The sequence below is a fragment of the Gallus gallus genome, chromosome 24 (genome assembly GCF_016699485.2).
Source record: "Gallus gallus isolate bGalGal1 chromosome 24, bGalGal1.mat.broiler.GRCg7b, whole genome shotgun sequence".
NCBI lineage: Eukaryota > Metazoa > Chordata > Aves > Galliformes > Phasianidae > Gallus > Gallus gallus.
The window spans coordinates 3,870,551-3,887,228 of record NC_052555.1 but is presented as its reverse complement, the minus strand read 5'-3'; the positions used below and the strand labels follow the sequence as shown (position 1 = coordinate 3,887,228).

At 54.7% G+C, this 16,678-nt stretch overlaps 1 protein-coding gene across 3 annotated transcripts in view; it reads left to right on the top strand.

Moving 5' to 3' along the window:
- The first annotated feature begins 1,158 nt into the window (after positions 1–1,158).
- The window catches only part of CCDC160 (coiled-coil domain containing 160), a 36,455-nt gene continuing 20,935 nt past the window's right edge, over positions 1,159–16,678 (top strand). For 2 of the 3 annotated variants that reach the window (XM_015298186.4, XM_015298185.4), the window contains exons 1-4: positions 1,159–1,394; positions 4,799–4,852; positions 5,525–5,593; positions 15,160–15,194. In XM_015298186.4, coding sequence (XP_015153672.1) covers positions 1,184–1,394; positions 4,799–4,852; positions 5,525–5,593; positions 15,160–15,194 — 369 coding nt within the window. In that variant the 5' untranslated portion in view covers positions 1,159–1,183. The remainder of the gene's footprint in view (positions 1,395–4,798; positions 4,853–5,524; positions 5,594–15,159; positions 15,195–16,678) is intronic. The other variant, XM_040652162.2, reaches the window with a different exon arrangement.

Below are 16,678 nucleotides of genomic sequence, written 5' to 3'. Positions count from 1 at the left end.
CCTGGAGCAGCACCGAGCGCAGCCCGCAGCCGTCTCCTCCGGTCCCTCCATCCTGCAAACCTGGGAACCTCCTGTCTGCTTTCCCCTTCCCATTTTTACTCTCTCTTTTCCCTTATCTTTTAATTTCGAAGCACATCCTTGCAGCCCTCTCCCATGGGTGTGTGTCCCCTCATGCTCCAGCCCCACGCTGGGATGAAGATGAGGTTCTCCAGCCCCATAGCCCCACACTGGGGTGGAGGTGAAGCCTGGAGAGCCTGCCCACCACCCACCCATCCCTTGGGAGAAACCTGTCTTTCCAGGGAGGGAGAGCAGCATGTGAGAAAGCCAAGAGCCCTGGAACGTGCACGAGGCAGGGAGAGATGGATGTGTGATAGCTTGTACCTGGCAGCTCTGATGGATAAAGCCTGTTAACGCTTTCAGGAGGGGCTGAGCAGGAGATGGGGAGGTTTGTGCGCCCCTGAGCAAGGCAGGGGGCATCGGGGCAGTGCAGGGAGGGACAGGGGGCAGACAGAGACCGCAGGTATAGAATCACAGAATACTCTGAGCAGGTCAGGGGGATGCTGGTGCTGTCACGGGATGGAGCGCAGGCCTGCCTGCAGCTAGGGGATTTTCTCCCTGGCTTCCCTGGAATCCTGGAGCCTGACATGACGTGGTGGGGAGGAGGAGGCCCCAGGCCCTGCTTCCCTCTCCTCGAGCCTCGTGGCAGGGAGCACAGCTTGGGAATGGGCAGCTGTGTGCGCAGCTCCTCGCCCTGCCTTCAGCCACCCTGGAGCACCACTGCATCCCACGCCGAGTGCTTCACGCGGATCCCCCGTGCTCAGCCCCATGCAGGAGGTGGCCCAACCCAACCACCACCGAGGGGCTGCTTCCCTCTGACTGCCACCAGCCCAGCGTCGTGCCTCGACCCCTCGCGGCGCCCGCAGCCTCCCCATAGCACGAGGCAGCCGTGGGGCAGCAGCCAGGCCTGCTCGCAGGTGCTGCGGGGCGCATCGAGGCGGCGCGGGCGGGCGGGCGATCCGCCTCCTTCCCACCCCACCCCACGCCCTGGTAGCGCTGCAGGGACTCATCCATTCCCCGGTTACTAATATGCAAATGGTGCTTTTGCATGGGCCGGGCGCCAGGCTGCTGGGTGTCAGGGCACCCGAGGGAGCCGGAGGTGGGGCGAGGCGTGGCACGGAGCCGCATGCTCACCTGGCCCTGCATGGCAACAGGCAATGGAGCTGTAGGTCCCGTCGGGAGCGGACCCGCGCCCGGTTCGAGAGGCAGCAGCGGGTGGCAGAGGAGGGAGGGCAAACTGGCAGCCCCTGGCAACCTGGGGCTGACGGCAGGAGGCTGGGCGCACCGCGGGTTTCCCCCCGCCAGCAGGATGGTGAACCTGGAGTCCGTGCACGCAGGTAACGAGCGCGGCAGGAAGGATTGGGCTGCAGGAAATGGGGTTGCTGCGATTCCTATGGCTTCTCCCCCTCCTCTCCTCTCCTGTCGGAGTCAGCGATCGCAGCTGGCACGCAGGGATGGATGCTCCCCTGACCCCTTTTAGGGTGCGCAGTGTGGAAGCGCTGCTCGCAGTGCTGGCACCAACGTGGGCTGCAGAGCAGAGCAGAGGGGAAGGCACTGGGGCAGCTGGAAAGTGGGGAGGCAGTGCCTGAGCCCCGGGTCTGGTGTCAGTGGGGTAAAGCTGGGAGCAGTGAGAGGGGTGAAGTCGCAGAGGGATGCGGGAAGGATGTGTGAGTGAGAGGGAGGTGGGAGGTGGGCTGCAAGAAGGAAAGGGAATGACAAGGAGGGAAAAGGAGGGAGAAATGAATGAGCAGGGAGCTGTAGGAGGATGGGGCGACTCCTCGTGGGATGGGGGAGGACAGGGAATGAATGAAGGGTGATACGCAGAAGGAGCACACGCTGCTCCCAGGGGGGCTGACACAGCGGTGCAGCCCGGCAGCCCCACATCTCCAGTCAGCCCTCGCTGGGAGCAGAGCAATGGGTGCCAAACACCTCAGTGCTGCCAGGAGCTCGGGCTCACTCTGCACCCTTGGTTTGGCTGCCGCCCCCATCCCGAGGAGCCCCTGTGCAGAGCGGAGGGATCACCCTCGGGCACGTGGGGCTGCAAACCGGGCCCTGACAGCCCCCGCTGTGGGGTGGGGTGCTGGGGGCAGGGGCCACGTGCAGCTGAGCTGGGAGCCTCCACGCCACCGGGACAGGCAGCGGGAGGCTGGCAGTGCAGCGGGGTCTGAGCACCTGCGCTGGGCCCGGTGTGCAGCATCTCCCGGGGCTGCATCCCCCCCCCAGGCTCCTTTCCGCCCAGCTGCTCGACTTGTGGGCGACTCTTTCTTCATGAGAAGATTCCCCACGTTGATACCGTGCCCTCTGTCAGAGCCTGTGGCACTGCTCCCAGGCTGGATTTGGCTGGGAGCTGAGCGGTGCGGGGCGCACGCTGAGCCTCCCTCCCCCAAATCGCCCACCGAGGGACCCGAGCTTCCAGCTGTGGGTTTACAGGGAGGGAGACAAAGCTGAGCCGGGCTGTTTGCACGTGGCAGAGCCCAGCGCAGGTAGGAGGGAGTTATCCCCATTGCTGCAAAGGGGGATCGGTGCGCTGAGCAGCTTGCGAGGCTGAAACCCACATTACCCCCCATGCAGGGTCTGCACAGCACTCCCCTGCAGCAGAGCCGCCCCCTGCTCCCCACATCTGCACCTTCCCAGCTTCCTGCAGCCTCCGCAGGGCTCGGGCACGTAGGACACAGCAAAACCCATCAGGTTCCAGGTGCCGGACTCAGCCAACCCAATTTCTCCCCACGACTTTCTTTTTTTCCTCTTAAAGCCACTGGGCTGGTTTACTCTGATGCCCATGTCAGAACAGCTCCAAGGAATAAGGGCTTGGGAAAGCTTTATTTGCTGACACCATTTGTTTCGGCCAAAATAGAGATGCAGATATATCCCCAGAGAAGTGTCTGCACCGGCAGAGTTGCTTTGGTCTGGGTAAACAAAGCAGCCTGCCCCTTCTGCAGGTAGCTGAGCTCTGGCAGCACATTTTTAATATGGCCCAGGCCACAGCGGCGGCTCCTAATGGGGCTGTGGTTGGGAGTCAGGCAGTCCCACATTGCATTATTTTTCCCAGCCATGTCTGCACTCAGCTTGCTCTCCGTCTATTGCAAAGCTGCATGGCAGGAGCTCGCAGTCGGCCGGCCTCAATGCCTCGCAGCCTGCTTTGCCTTATGAAAAGGCGTCACACGTGGGGGCTCAAACTGTGTCTCTCTGCCCCTGGATTACAGCGAAGGACGTGGAGTTCCATCAGCCTGGCTGTGCTTACATCTGAAAGTCACCCCCTGCATCCCCAGCCCTCGTTCCCAAGGACCCCTCAGAGGATGCAGCACTGCTATCCGTGTGTGTTCACCCATATCAGCAGACTTCCATCAGAAATTGCCTTTTTTTCCTCTGGTTGTTCGGGGTTTTTTTCTGTTTTTGTGGGGTTTTTTTTAAGTGGGGAGTGGGGGATGGGGTTTATCCCCCCCCCCACAATGCATCTAAGCTGTGATAACTCATGTCAGGGTGACGAGGGGAAGTCGAGCCTTTGTGAAAACAAAACCCTTTTGCTTTCTGTATGAGAGCATCACAGGGCATCGCCTTATCTCCTGGCTGCAGCAGGAGGGAATTAAACTGATGGATGATCCCTGATAAGCAATCAAGTGGCAGATGCCATTCCTCAGCCCCCCATGATAACCACAGAGGGGTGAAGGCTGCTGCTGGCTGCACACTGCCTGGCCCTGACCCGGTGTGAAGGGGCTGGGGGTGCACGCAGCGCATCGCTTTGCTGCTTCCCTGCTTTGTTAAATTGTACTCTGATTTTATTTGATGAGAACTTGGCTGCTCCTCCAGCTACCTCCTGGCAGCAGACGGAGCCGAGCGCTTTGTAGCCTGCCTAAGTCAGGGTCCCCTGGCAGCAGTACAAGACAAGAAGATGTTTATAGCTGGAGATAATTGCTCTTCCTGCAGTAGAAATACTTAGAAGCCCCACTAAACACTCGTGTCTTAATTGCAGAGGGATTACTTGAAAAGAAATGCTTTTCCCTCTCCTTTTCCTCCCTCGCTCCTTCAGACAGTTTAAGGAGAGGAAGTTTCTGAAGTGCATGACTGGCTCTGAGCTGCCGTGGTGCACAGCTTTACTGTTTTTCCTTCCTCCAGACTTGAGCTTAGGAAAGAATTTCAGACCTTAACCTAAAGGAAGGCCTTCTCTTATGGCCAGAAAGCAGGGGGTTTGCCATTTGCACGCTGGAAGTTCCAATAGGAGGGAAATGAGAGAGAGGTGCTTGCTCTATTGCGAGCAATAGAGGGAAATTGGAATGAAAGCACGCAGACTGTTTTGGCCAGTTGGAAATAACACGAGGCATGCATAGGGAAAAGGGCTGCGTGATGCCTTTAAGAAGGCTTCCACCTGCCTTTGCTGTCCCAGCAAAACCACAGCAAACAGTGCTCCGCTTCCACGCTGTTGTTATTCCCCGATGCAAATCGTGGGACTGGTGGGGCTGGGATTGGCTGCAGGAGGCACATGCAAATCACTCCATTGGGTCTTTATAAAAATTTATCATCTTTTTTTCTTCTTCTTTCCCCAACCCCCCCCTCCCCCCCCCCCCCCCCTCAACTCGCCTGGAAAGAGTTAAAATTCCCATGCAAAGGGGAGAAGAGGGCGAGGGGGTGTCCGTCTGAATTTGAATAGATATTCTTCCTTCTTTCGCTCTGTGTACTTTGCCTCTGTTAAGGAGGAGACGAGCGATCCCGTGCAAAGTTGACCATTCCCACTCTTTCCTTTCAGCTGTCCCTGAAGGAGAACGTGGCCCCGGGTGTGGTGGCAGCCATCACTTCAAGGGTAAATGACGAATTTATTGGCGTTGAGAAGGATGGAGAGAGATGTGTTGGCTGGTGCAGGCGGTGTTCATCTGGGGGCAGCGAGCACGTGTTGGGTGAATAGGTTGCAAGCAGATGTATGGGGAAGAGCAGAGTTTGGAAGGGGGTGAGAGAAGGAGCGACCTCCCTGAGAGCATCCTGCTCCATGCAGTGTCGATGTGGCACCAAACCAACACCAGCTTGGCCACAGTGTCCCAAAATGAAAGGATGGGACATAGGGGAGGGATGGAAGCTGGGAGGGGTCCCCTTTTCCTCCAGGTGTGGGGATGGTGGGCGGTGCCCCCAGCTGCTCTGGGAGGTCTTCATAAAGGAAGAGCCTAAGGGGTGGGGGGGGGGGTTGGAGGTCTCAGAAGTGCTCCTTGCCCTCTGCGGGAAGAGGAATGGCACGAAGGGTGAGCAGCACATCAGTGAGCTGAGAAGGGGGCTGCGAAGAGCAACAGGAGGGAAAGTGCATCCTCGGAGCTGATGAATATTCTAGTGGCTGTATGTTGAAGGAATCAGAAATTTGAAAGTCTGATGGTTTATTATAATTACACATTCATTTGTGCTGTTTAGTGGAAGCCACATGTGCCTGTTGCCTGGGACTGTGACCTGTTATTAAAATCAGTTGTGCCATCTCTTTTTTTTTTTGCAGAGATCAAGATGAGCAGCGATGCGGCGGATTCCACGGACACCCGGCACGAACCCGACCAAGTGGAGCCAGGTAAGGGGGGCTGGGACACGGGGGGGGGTCTGTGGGGCAGAGGGGCAGTGGGGCGCTGCAAGTTCCTGCCATGCTTTGCTCCACGCCTGTTGCTCTGCGTTGCGCTCCCGCAGCCAGCTGGGAGTTGATCAAAAATGCGCTCTGGGCGAGGATTGCACCCGTATCTTGATCAGCATGCAAGCTCCTCTGTCACAGCAGTGAATCAGTGCGTGGCTCGGTAACGTCCTCTGTGGTTTCAGCAGGGAAATGTGCTCCTCTCTTGCCAAATGAATTATGCCACTGAAATAATAGTCTTGGGCCGCTCAGCATGGTCGTATGTAGTAGTATGCAGGGTCGATGCCAGGAATGTTTCCCCAGATGCAGGGCCCAGGGAATGTGCCTTTTTTTTTTTTTTTTGGCCTCGTGTCTGTAGAAGAATGGGAGGGACTTGTGGAATACCCACATCCAGCCAGGTCGTTCCAGCTAGAAGGGAACGCCGCTCGTCTTGAAGCGTGATGGGGTTCCTCGTCCCTCTCCCACCTGATGCTCAATGCTGCTCTGTGGATAGAAGCCCCACATTCCCTTAGAAATGCAAAGCTGAAGAGCAGAGCGGTCCTGAGAATGGAACAGCACTGAGTTATTCTAGTTCACCTACAGCCTCTTGCACTGCCATGAGGTGCGAGGTGCGCTGGAAAATCAGTGCTGTGTTTTCCAGCATCGCTTCTGCCTGCAGTGGGCTTTGAAGGCAGGACCTCAAGGACAGAGCTTCACAAAGGCTTACGGTTGGGTTCCTTTTCAGGCCAATAAACAGCAATAAGGCAAGCATTAAGCACCCGCTGGTTATGGTTACAACAAACAAAGATTACTAGAAACAGAGAGGCTCATCTGCAGAGGTAGAAATAAACACCATTTAAAGCCAAAACTCATAGACAATGTATGAGAGTTGTTGCTCTTTGGAGAACACAAAGCTTGGGGTGGGAAATGTGTAACAACAGATTAAAACTTCACAGGGAATGATTTTATTGCTTCCCTTTTTGCTTTTGTCAATTGAGAGGGAAAGGAAAAACAGGAGATCTTGGTGAAAGCCGGAGCAGCCTAGGCATGTTCTAATGGGACTGAAAGTGCCCCTTTATTTACGCTGTGCATTGAGCTCTCAGCGCTCTGAAGTTATTTGACGCAATCCAAGGCCGAGATACAATCTGGTTCTATTCACGTCTATGAACTCTGGTTGACTTTGGTCAGGTCAGCTCATGGCTTCCAGCCGACCCCGCGCTGGTTTTTGGAGATGGATATTTCCCAGCCTGGCAACAAACACAGCCTCAGCTGCTCGAGCCCTTCCAAATCAGTGTTGGCTGTAACTGGGTGTTGAATGGGGAGTGGGAGTCGCCTGGCATGGACTGGCACGTGTTGCTGATGGGCAGCATGGTTGAATGGTGGTGAGGGAAGGCTGTGCTACGCCGGAGCTGGGTTTTGTCGTGGCTGGATGCTATCGGGAGAGCCACTGCTAATGGCACTGGTGTTCAATAGAGGAGAAGCCAGCACCAAAGCTGTTGGGATAAAACACATTTTCGGTGTAAGCGTCCCAGAAAGCCATCAGTGTGAGCCATAGCGCCTCTTCCGAGTGGGGATGGAGAGCGTTGAGCAGTGCTCCAGGAGCCTTCCCATCAGGCAGGGACATCAGAATGGGTAAACCTCCCTCATTTACCGCAGACCAACCCTTCCCTATGGACTGATCAGGCTTTTCTCTCATCGGAGAGAATGCTGGCGGATCCTTCGGGGCCCCGCAGCACCCACCCCCAACTGAGCCCCCCAGGGGGCTGCCCCCGTGCTGCACCACATCTCCCCGGTGCCTTTGTTTGCTTTTCCTCCTTTCCAACAATCCCCATTTACCAACAACAGAGCGCTTTGTACTGAGCTTCCCCGAGCTGGTGTATTTTCCCTGATGAGAGGAATACTTACCGCAGCACCTCACCGTTTGGGGTTTTGTTTACCAGCTTCACGTGGGAAAGTCCTTTCTGACTGCTTACTTGTTAACTGAAGGCCCGTTTCCTAACGAACCGGACCGCTGCACAGCTTTCCAGGAACCTTGCTCCCTCCGTAGAAGGCAGTAGTTACCAAACGGCCAATGTTATCGCTCCCAAAGAATGGAAATCTTTCTAGGGGCAGATGCACAAAGGCCTTTCATCACGTAAAGAAGTAGACTGGCTCCAAGAGGAATTTTAAATAATAATAATAATAAAAGAAATCTGGAGGGAGCCGGGTGCCAAAATGCTTTTGTAAACCAAGCCCTTGATCTGAAACCGATGCCTGCAGATCAGATGGGAAGTGTCGGTAGCAGAGGCATCATCTCATCCTTTCATATCCCCGCCAGTTCCAGGCTCGGAGGGAGGAAAGGGTAATCTGGGGCATTGTTTTACTTTGAAAGCATTTTAAAAAGATCACGGGGCTTTTCCCTTTTCGAGAAACTTTCAGCATTTCTTTCCTTTTTCATAAGAGGTTGGGAAAGCTCGGCTTTCATTCTTCTTTTATTTGTTTCTCCACGTTGATCTCACACAAAACCCTTGGAAGCTTTTAATGAGACACTCTCCAAAAGCTCACGCTTGTTCGAGCTGTGGAATTCCACCACATAAGAAAAAGACCAAACCTATGGAGTATCACCCACCCAGCACTGCGCCTTCTGAGCCCTTCTGTGCTTTCCTTCTGCCTTTCCCATCGTGATACACGTGTGAGCTGCAGGGGTTATTCCTGTAGGGGTCTCTTGGGGCTGCGTGGGGCTGTTCAGCCCTATAGAGCCCAGCTGTCCTCTCAGGGCCCTCCTCACCCTGTATGATAGTGGTAGGGCTCCGGGGTGCACCGGGGTGCTGCCAGGCTCATGGACTCCATGGGGGGTAATGACAAGCGCTTGGCTCCGAGCTCTTTTCATCTTTTTAAACTGATGAAAGCCATGCCAGCAAGTTCTGGGTTGGTTTTTTTTATGGGAACTGTGGGGGCTTGGCACTGCCGAGTGTCGCCCCTGGTCTTCAAGCCGAGAGGCAGAGATCTCCCCCTTCTTGTGGTTTATCTAAGCCCTCTGTATCTGATGCAACAAAATGCTGAGGTGGGACTTGCCTCCGTCTGCCTGTTTGTTTGTGTCAGACACTTGTTCCCCGTTTATCTGCTTGATCAAAACAGGTTACACCAAGCAAAGCTACTTCCCTTTGATTTCATCTGTTGAGGCTATGGGGGGGAAGCCAAAGCCTTAACAAAAGGGCGATAGGGAAGCTCTTCAAACACAACCATCGGTAACCGAATAGCTGCAGGCGCTCCGAACATCTTCCCTCCCCACCCTGCAACGCGGGGAACTGGACAGCCTGCCAGCAGCCCGGGGCGGGTGCGATGGGCATCCCAGTGCATGGAGAGGGAGCTGGGATGTGCAGCGTGGGGCAGCCCTGCAGCCTTGGTGGCAGTGGATGGAGCTTTGCGTGGCTGGGTTCTGGGAGCAGTCAGGTTTGGGATTGTAGCTCCAGACAGGTGGGCTCTTGGCTGGCCCTGATGGCGATAGCATCGTGGTTGTGTCACCCTCACAGCCTGCATAGCATCTCTGGGTGCGTTAGGAAGCAATAGAGCTGACACTGCTCTCTCTGAAGGTTAGGAAGAACTTTTCCTTTGAGCCCTAAGAAAATGGAGGCTGTGAGGAGCTATGATGCATCTTCTCCTATGGTCTCGCAGAGGGGATGGCCCTTTGGATGCCACTCTTCTCAACTGCACTGCTTGTGGCAGTGGAAGGATAGCAGCAAGAGGTGACATCTGCCTTCATCCAAGAGCCTCCAGAGCCAGGCAGGCCAGAGCAGCACGGAGCTGGCCACCAAAACTCTCCACCCAAGCAAAAAAAGCCCTACAAGTACCCTATCTCCCAACACCTCTGTCCGTGCATTGCGCATCAAACCCGCAACATGGAAAATCAGAGCCCTTGTCTCCATCTCTCTGCCACACGCTCCCTGTACAAATGTCATCAGTCCATCTGTGCTCCTCAGCTCCAAAGTGAGGGTCCCAATCCCATCTCCCGCCTTGGTGCCAGGATGTGAGCTCCTGGCTGCAGCTCTCCCTGCTATTTGGGGACACAGGGTTTGTCATATTCCCACGGTCGGTCTCTGGGCTTGCTGGGGAGGGTTTCTTTCAAACTTTATGGCTTATGCCCCTGTAGGATACGGAGGCTTTCACCTCCACATCAGCTTCTAACTCAGGCAGAACACACACCCAAGAGACGCTGGAGTGAGATGGGCGCTCAGGTTTTGCACTGCTCACCAACACGGCTCACCAGGGATGCCCGGGCTGAGCCCATTTCTTTCTTCTGCTGTTATCTCTTTGGATGGGGCTGGAGCCTTTTGAGGAAACCTGGCCTTCCTGGCCCCACACCTCGTCCTCGGCTGCACCTCTCCCAGGGGCAGCTCTCCCTGGTGAAACTTCCCTCAAAGCCTCCGGGAGCTCTCTTGTCTCTTCCCCCTGCAGCTACCAACAGCCCCAGGACAAGTCCCAAAGAAGTAAGAGCAGCAGCAGCAGGGCTGGAAAACAGCTGGTTGCTATGGCAATCGGGCTTGCTCGGGATTTGCATAGGGCTGGTGATTTTCATAGCACAGCCACATTTAAGGCGAGCAGGAGAAATTTCCATATTCCCAGCTCCAAGTCAGTTGGGGCGTGGGGGAGGCCAGGAGGGGGATATTTGAAATTCAAATGAAGGTGATTAGGGTTTGAGGTTGGGTTATTTTATTTTACTTTTTTTTTTTTTTCTTAAACATCCCATTATGGAAGAGGATAAAAAAGGATGGGGAGGGGAAGGGGAACAAAAGGCTGGTTTGACTTGAATTAGAGGGGCAAAGGAAGAGCTGGTCTGATCTGCCTCTTGCCTCTGGCCCGAGAGAAGAGACGTGCCCTCTCCCAACACCTGCAGGTGAAATGTTTTCCGTGGGAACAACTGCTGCCCTCGGGTTTCCTTCGGGAAGCTGCCCCAGTCTCCCACACTCACCATCCCGTGCTCCCCCCATGCCCTGACCCACACGGAGGGTACGGCGGTGGCACGGGGGGGGGGGGCGGGAGCTCTTGGAGGAATGGCATTGGTGTGATCCGGGGCTTTGCACACGAATTAAACACTCGAGTGAAAGCTTCCCCTGCAGACTTTGACTGAGTCAGCGCAGATTCACTTTCCTTGCTAAGCAGCCTTGGCTCTCTCACGGAGGTGCTGCAGTGCCCCGGTTGGGTCTGTTTGTGTTGCTAGAGCAAACAGCTAATAGGGAAACTACAGCCCTGCTTGGCTGCTTTGCAAACTTCCCATCCTGTTCACGCTTTCCCTTTCTCCCCTTAAGAAGCGTTGTTGAAGTCAATTAGCCTTGGGAGCAGCAAGCATCCCAGCAGGGGTAAAGGAACAGAGCTGAGGCTGCTCAGCTGCAGCTTCTGCTCCTCATCACCAGCAGACACAGGTGGGGGCAGTCAGGGTGATGGTACTGAGATGTGAAAAGGTGATTGCAGCCAGGCTTTCACTGCTGGGTCTGCAGGAGTGGCTGCTGAGAATGGTGGAGAGATCCACGGGGTGGTGGCTGAGCATCCAAAGGGAACTGAGCTGCTGAGGATGCTGAATTTCTTTGTGATTTGATAGAGCCGTGCCACGCTCAGTGCAGGTGAGAGGTTTCCTTTGCTTACAGTGTGGGGCTCAAGTACTGTTTGTAGTCGTGTTTAATATCATTTCTTTACCTGCTCTTGGGTGGTGCTTTAATCTCATGTGTTGTTCAGGCTGAGAGATCTGACACTTCAGTCCATGTGAGCAAGTTAGTTCCTCAGCTTCAAGAAAGTGTATGTTGGAAGGTGCCCTGCACCCAGCCTGCTCTGTCAGTCCCCAGTGGCACTGCACTTTATCAGCTGCAATGCTAAAATACTTGAGGATAGGAGAGAGAAATCTTACTTCTAGCTATTCGGTGCTCTGACCTGCTCACCCCATAGAGCCAGCGATGGGAATGGGCAGCTCCAGAGGTTGATTCATCTCTCTGTCCCAGGGCTGAGGTGAGCTGCCCTCTGGAAGCACTGGCTTCCTCTCCGTGGCTGTAGAGGCAGCCTAGAGCGATTGGCTCCCAATTAGATGCTGCAATTCAGACATCTGAGTCCCAACCCACTGCCCGCTGTCTGCCTGGCACTGTTCCCCCACCATCATTCAGCTGTTCCGAATTTCCCTCCCAGATGCATGGGGCAGAAAACTGATTCCCCATGGGAATTCCCCAACACCTGCTACAGGCTGAAATCGCTCTCTAATTCCCCCATCCCTCCCAGGATCAAACAGTGAGGTGAACTATGCATGGAGCTGGGTGGGAAGGAGAATGAAGTCAGGATGGAGGTGGCAACCTGGCTGTGTCGTCAGGTGGCTGCCAGTCCCGCAGGTGATATCTGCATGTCTTTGCTTTGTGAAGGGGAAGACGTGCTGCAGTCTTGAGTTTTGCCTTCTCCCCTTGTGGAGCTTTCATCCTCGAGTGCTGGGCAGGCAGGGCAGCTCCCGGTGGGAATTGGGTCGGATGGGATGGAGTGTGGATGCTGGGTTTTCTCAGCGCACGAAGCCTCCCAGACTTGGGGGGGGGAGGAAAGCAACTGCTTTGCTGCTCCCATCCCCAGAGAAACCTCCCCAGGCAAACTCGCACCAGATCTGATGCCAGTGCTATGCAAAACAGCTGCCAGGTGAAGCGAGGAGAGCCGTGCGGTCCCTGTCTGCCGTGCTGCGGGGCTTATCACTGCCTCTTCCCCTCCATCCAGGACACCCACGGGAGCCTCGTGGATGGGGAAGCTCCTAGGAAATGTGATGCGTGGAGCTCAGAGCTCCCTTTAAATCCCAGGGTTTCCATGGTTGGGTGCAATTCTGGGAGCGGAGGGCTGCACTGAGCCTTTGGGATCCCACCGTGTCTGGCTGTGTTTGTTGGCTGTTGCGGAGCTCCACCAAAACGAGTGGAGTTCTGGCAGTTTGCAGCAGTTGGGAATCTGCTGCCACTTACACTTTTCTTTCTTTTTATCACCTGGAGCTAGGAAAGATTAAATCTCAAGTGCAGATCCTCATTGTTCGAGCAGCTTGTTCCTGTAAGGGGAGAAATAAGCGCTTCATTGTGGGTGCTGGTGCTGGTAGGAGCTGGGAGAGAACCGGTCTGCATTCGAAATGGTTGTAGGAAAGTCTCTGAGATAGCTGGAAGAAGAGCTGTTATCCCCATCACGCCCCAACCTTGGCTTGCAGCTGAAATCATGTTAATTCTACTTGACACACAAGCTCGTACCGAAATAGAAAACCATGAGATCTGTTTGCAAATAAATCAGAGAGCAAACACTCCCAGATCCTGCTGAAAAGTGGCAGAGATTTGTGTATCCAGCTCCCATTTACATAACCGCTGGGAGCAGAAATCACCTCGCCCCGTTTTAAGTGCCTCACTCTCGGACATCTAAGTCTGAACCAGTTGCCCTTGGGTCTCTCTGTGATCCATAAAGAGAAATTGTCATCTCCAGAGGGCCGTTCGTCTCTGGTTGAGATAGGAGGCTGAGATAGGTTGGGGGAATGGCCTCTGGAGGTGCTTGGTGCTCCTTGTTGTCTACCAAGACAGCCTGGGGCAGTGGCTCGGTCTTGGATGCCCAAGCTGCAAACTGGCTGGTGTGGATCTCCACGCACATCTCCAGCTGATTCCATCATCACAAAAAAACACCAACAGACTTCATGTGAGGAGGGGACGGTGCTACATATGGTCCCGTGGGAGAGGATAGGGGAAAAAACACAAGTCTGATGGAGGGAAAAGCACAAAGTGGGAAGCTTAGAAGAGGAGGAGGGGATGTGCTGAGGAGCTTGGGCCTGGGCGCTTTGAAGCGCTGTGTGTTTTGGCAGAGCCTTGTTTGGAGAGCTTGGCTCGTGGCGCAGTGATGCAGCACGGAGCTGCTGCCCGCTTCCAAGAGCTGGGGTGTGCGGGGTGACTCAGAGCCCTCATCACTGGGACCCAGGGATTTCCCTCAAGGTCTTTGAATCTTGCCTCATCAACATGCTGCATTTGAACGTGAGCGAAAGTCTTGCATCCAAGAAACCAGAAGATTACCTTTTCCTTCCTGTTCTATTTTAGCAACTGGGAACTTTGTTTCCTTCTCTCCTTCTTGCCCTTCTTCCCTTCAGCTACTGCCATTAGATTGCATCAACCCCCCCCCCCCCCCCGCCTTGAGTTTCAAAGGTAGAAGCAGCAGGCCTTGAGGATCCTCACGCAGCCCTGCTCAGGTGTGTGGATGCTGATTGCAATCATCTATTAATGCTATCAGCATTCCCATCGCTTATCCTTGCAGTCGTTGGCGCTCGGAGCTGGAGCTCAATGAATGAACCAATTCCTGGGGTGGAGCAGCAGGGTAGGGTGGTTGGGGAGCAGGTGGCCATGGCCAGAGCAGGGGATTGCATGGAGAAGGTGAGGTGGAAAGAGAGAAAGCTTTGAAAGGCTGTTCTGGAAGAAGCCAGCAAGGAGGATGGGCTCTAACACAGCAGAAATGCAGACAGGCTGGTGGGAAAGGTGCAGACATGGGGGGGGGGGGCATGCCACCTCCTGAGGATCTCAAAGAGCTCTGCTTGTTCACCAGGGAATATCATGCATGATGTGAGCTGAAGAATCACATGCTGGGTTAGGGAAGAGGCTTGAAAGCAAGCAGTGAGCTGGATGTGTGCTCCTGCCTGCACAGCCCCCCTGTGCTGCATCCCAGCTCCATGCAGGAGATGTGAACTCTTGAATAACACGATGTGTTGGAGCTTGATCAGATCATAGGGCACCAGGCTGTGCTTCGTGGGGAACGTTATACTGGGGGGGAAAAAAACAACATGGGAGGAGGAGGCGGCCCCCCAGGGGCTTCTGCTGGTGGGATATGAACAGTTTAGGGCTATTTATCACGAGTCCAGTTGGACTGGAAGAGAATGGGTTAGGGAATGGCTCTCAAAGAGAAGGGAAGGGGTTTCTTGGGGTTGCCTTTGCAAGGAAGGAGGCTTCGTGGAATCCCTTAAAGCATTCACCTCTGCAGAGCGTGTAGCCTTTCCTCTGTGATGTTCCTGATGAATTTGGCAGGTGTGATGGAGGGGGGGGGGGGGGGGGGGCGGGGGGAGAATGTTTATCATCAAAGGGGAATGAGTGAGGGCCTGTGCGGTACCTTCAGGCTGAAACCTGTCTGATTTTCCCCCTGTGCCTGCCAATCTCTCCTGGAATCAAGGAGACGCCTCTTGAGCACAACCCCACGGCACCCTCTGTTCCTTCAGATATCCCGTAATTACCCAGTGCCACACGGGTTCCTGAAGATCCCTGGTTTGCAGCCCTGGCCACCTGCTTGCTGGCCTCTCCCACAGCTGGTTCTTTGTGCACAGTGCTGGGTTTCCCTGGGCACGTGTTACATCCTCCAGCTCTTCTCTGCTGGAGCCCCACGCTCCCACTGTTGCCTCCACACCGCCTCCACCTTCCTCTCCTCTCCTTGCTTCTGCTGAGCCAGCAGCGTATCTTTGGTTATGGGAAGCTTAGCTAGATGTTGGCCACCATTAATACTGAGATTGTTGTTTTTTTTTCTCTCTGTTTGTTTCATTGTAGGAAGTGAGCAGAATGGGCTGGACTTTAACAGGCAGGTAAGACTCTCCCTGGATTCTCCTGCTTTCTTGGATCGCTGTTTGTTTGTTGCTCATCTCGTTGAGTCCCGGGCAGCTCCTGCAAGGAGACAAAACTGCGAGGCCGTGAGCTACTGCTAAACAAACCAGAGAAGTCCTTCCCAATTCCCCTTGTGGGACACAATGGCAGATAAAACATTGGGTTTCCAGGCTTCCCCATTTCATAGAAATTCAGCTAATTATAGAGTTTCTTTAAATCACGCTTTGCTCGAGGCTTTCCCTGGCTTTTTAATTATTTCTATCGTCATTTAGAAACAAAAGGGACCACAGTTACATGGGTGAATGAGCAAACCCCACCACAAAGCTCCGTGCATTTGCACTACGTGCGACACTGGCACTGAAAGCACTGCGGTATGCAAGTCTGGGAGCACGGGGCTGACTCACAGGAGTATCAGCAAGGGCTGGAGATGAGGTGGTTTGAGGTCTTGGAGTGCCTGGGTCAAGACCAGGCCTGCCTTACAACAGCAGACTTCTCTTTGCTAGGTGGTGGGGATAAGGGACACCAGAGGCATGCGTGTCCTTCTGGCCGCAGGGCAGCACGTGAGGGTCTGCAGGGATGCTGCCTTTGCTGTGCGATGTTATCCTCCAGCTCCGTGCAGCCAAAACAGCCCCTGTCTCATGGAACGCCTGCAGATTTTCAGCCCTGGCTCTGAGAAATCCCCAAACCTCAAAGCACAATGGCAGAGGGAGGCAGGTGGCAGCTCTGCTCAGAGCGTAGGTCTTGAATCTGCACAGAAACATGAGTATATGCTCCAAGTCTCAAGCTAAAGACTCCTGTGGCCACCCATGGAGCTGGGCTCAGACCTTGGAAATAAAAAGAGGCGGTCTGGAGAGCAAAGCCACCAACCAACCTGCTGCAGGGCCTGGAGCTGGCTGGGGAGCTGTAGCAAGGAAAGCAGCTGCATGGGCAGCCAACAGCACTTAATGTTGGCACTCCTCACAGCACAGCAGCCTGCCTGCTTCCAGCTTCACCTTCCTTGAGCCCAAGGGCTGCAATCTTTGCAGGCTTCCCTCGCTGGCAGCAGGTGGGCAGCTGGTGCTGCCCCATCACTTTCCTGCCCTCCCGCCTTCCCTCGGTGGCTCTGGTCTGGCAGATGTCAGCGAGCTGCTGTCTGTTTGGTTGGTTTGGCTGCTCTGGCATTGGGCGGGTCGTAACTTCCTATCAAAAGGTGTCTTAACACGTTCAGCCATCTTCCAGGTTTTTGGAAAACCCAGCTGAAAACAAAAAGTCTTGTGTCTCCAGCTCTGCGGATTGCAGAGCCCAAAGCACAGGCTTTTTGCACGCCAAGAGAAGAATCCAATCTGCTTCTGACGGGCGATAAAAGAAAATTCCCTCCAGATAGAAATAAGCCATGAAAGCACGAGATCGTTGCAAACTTTTCCTATGGCAACACCACAAAGGTGTTACAACTGGATCCCGGGCTGAGGTTAATCAAGGAAATGCT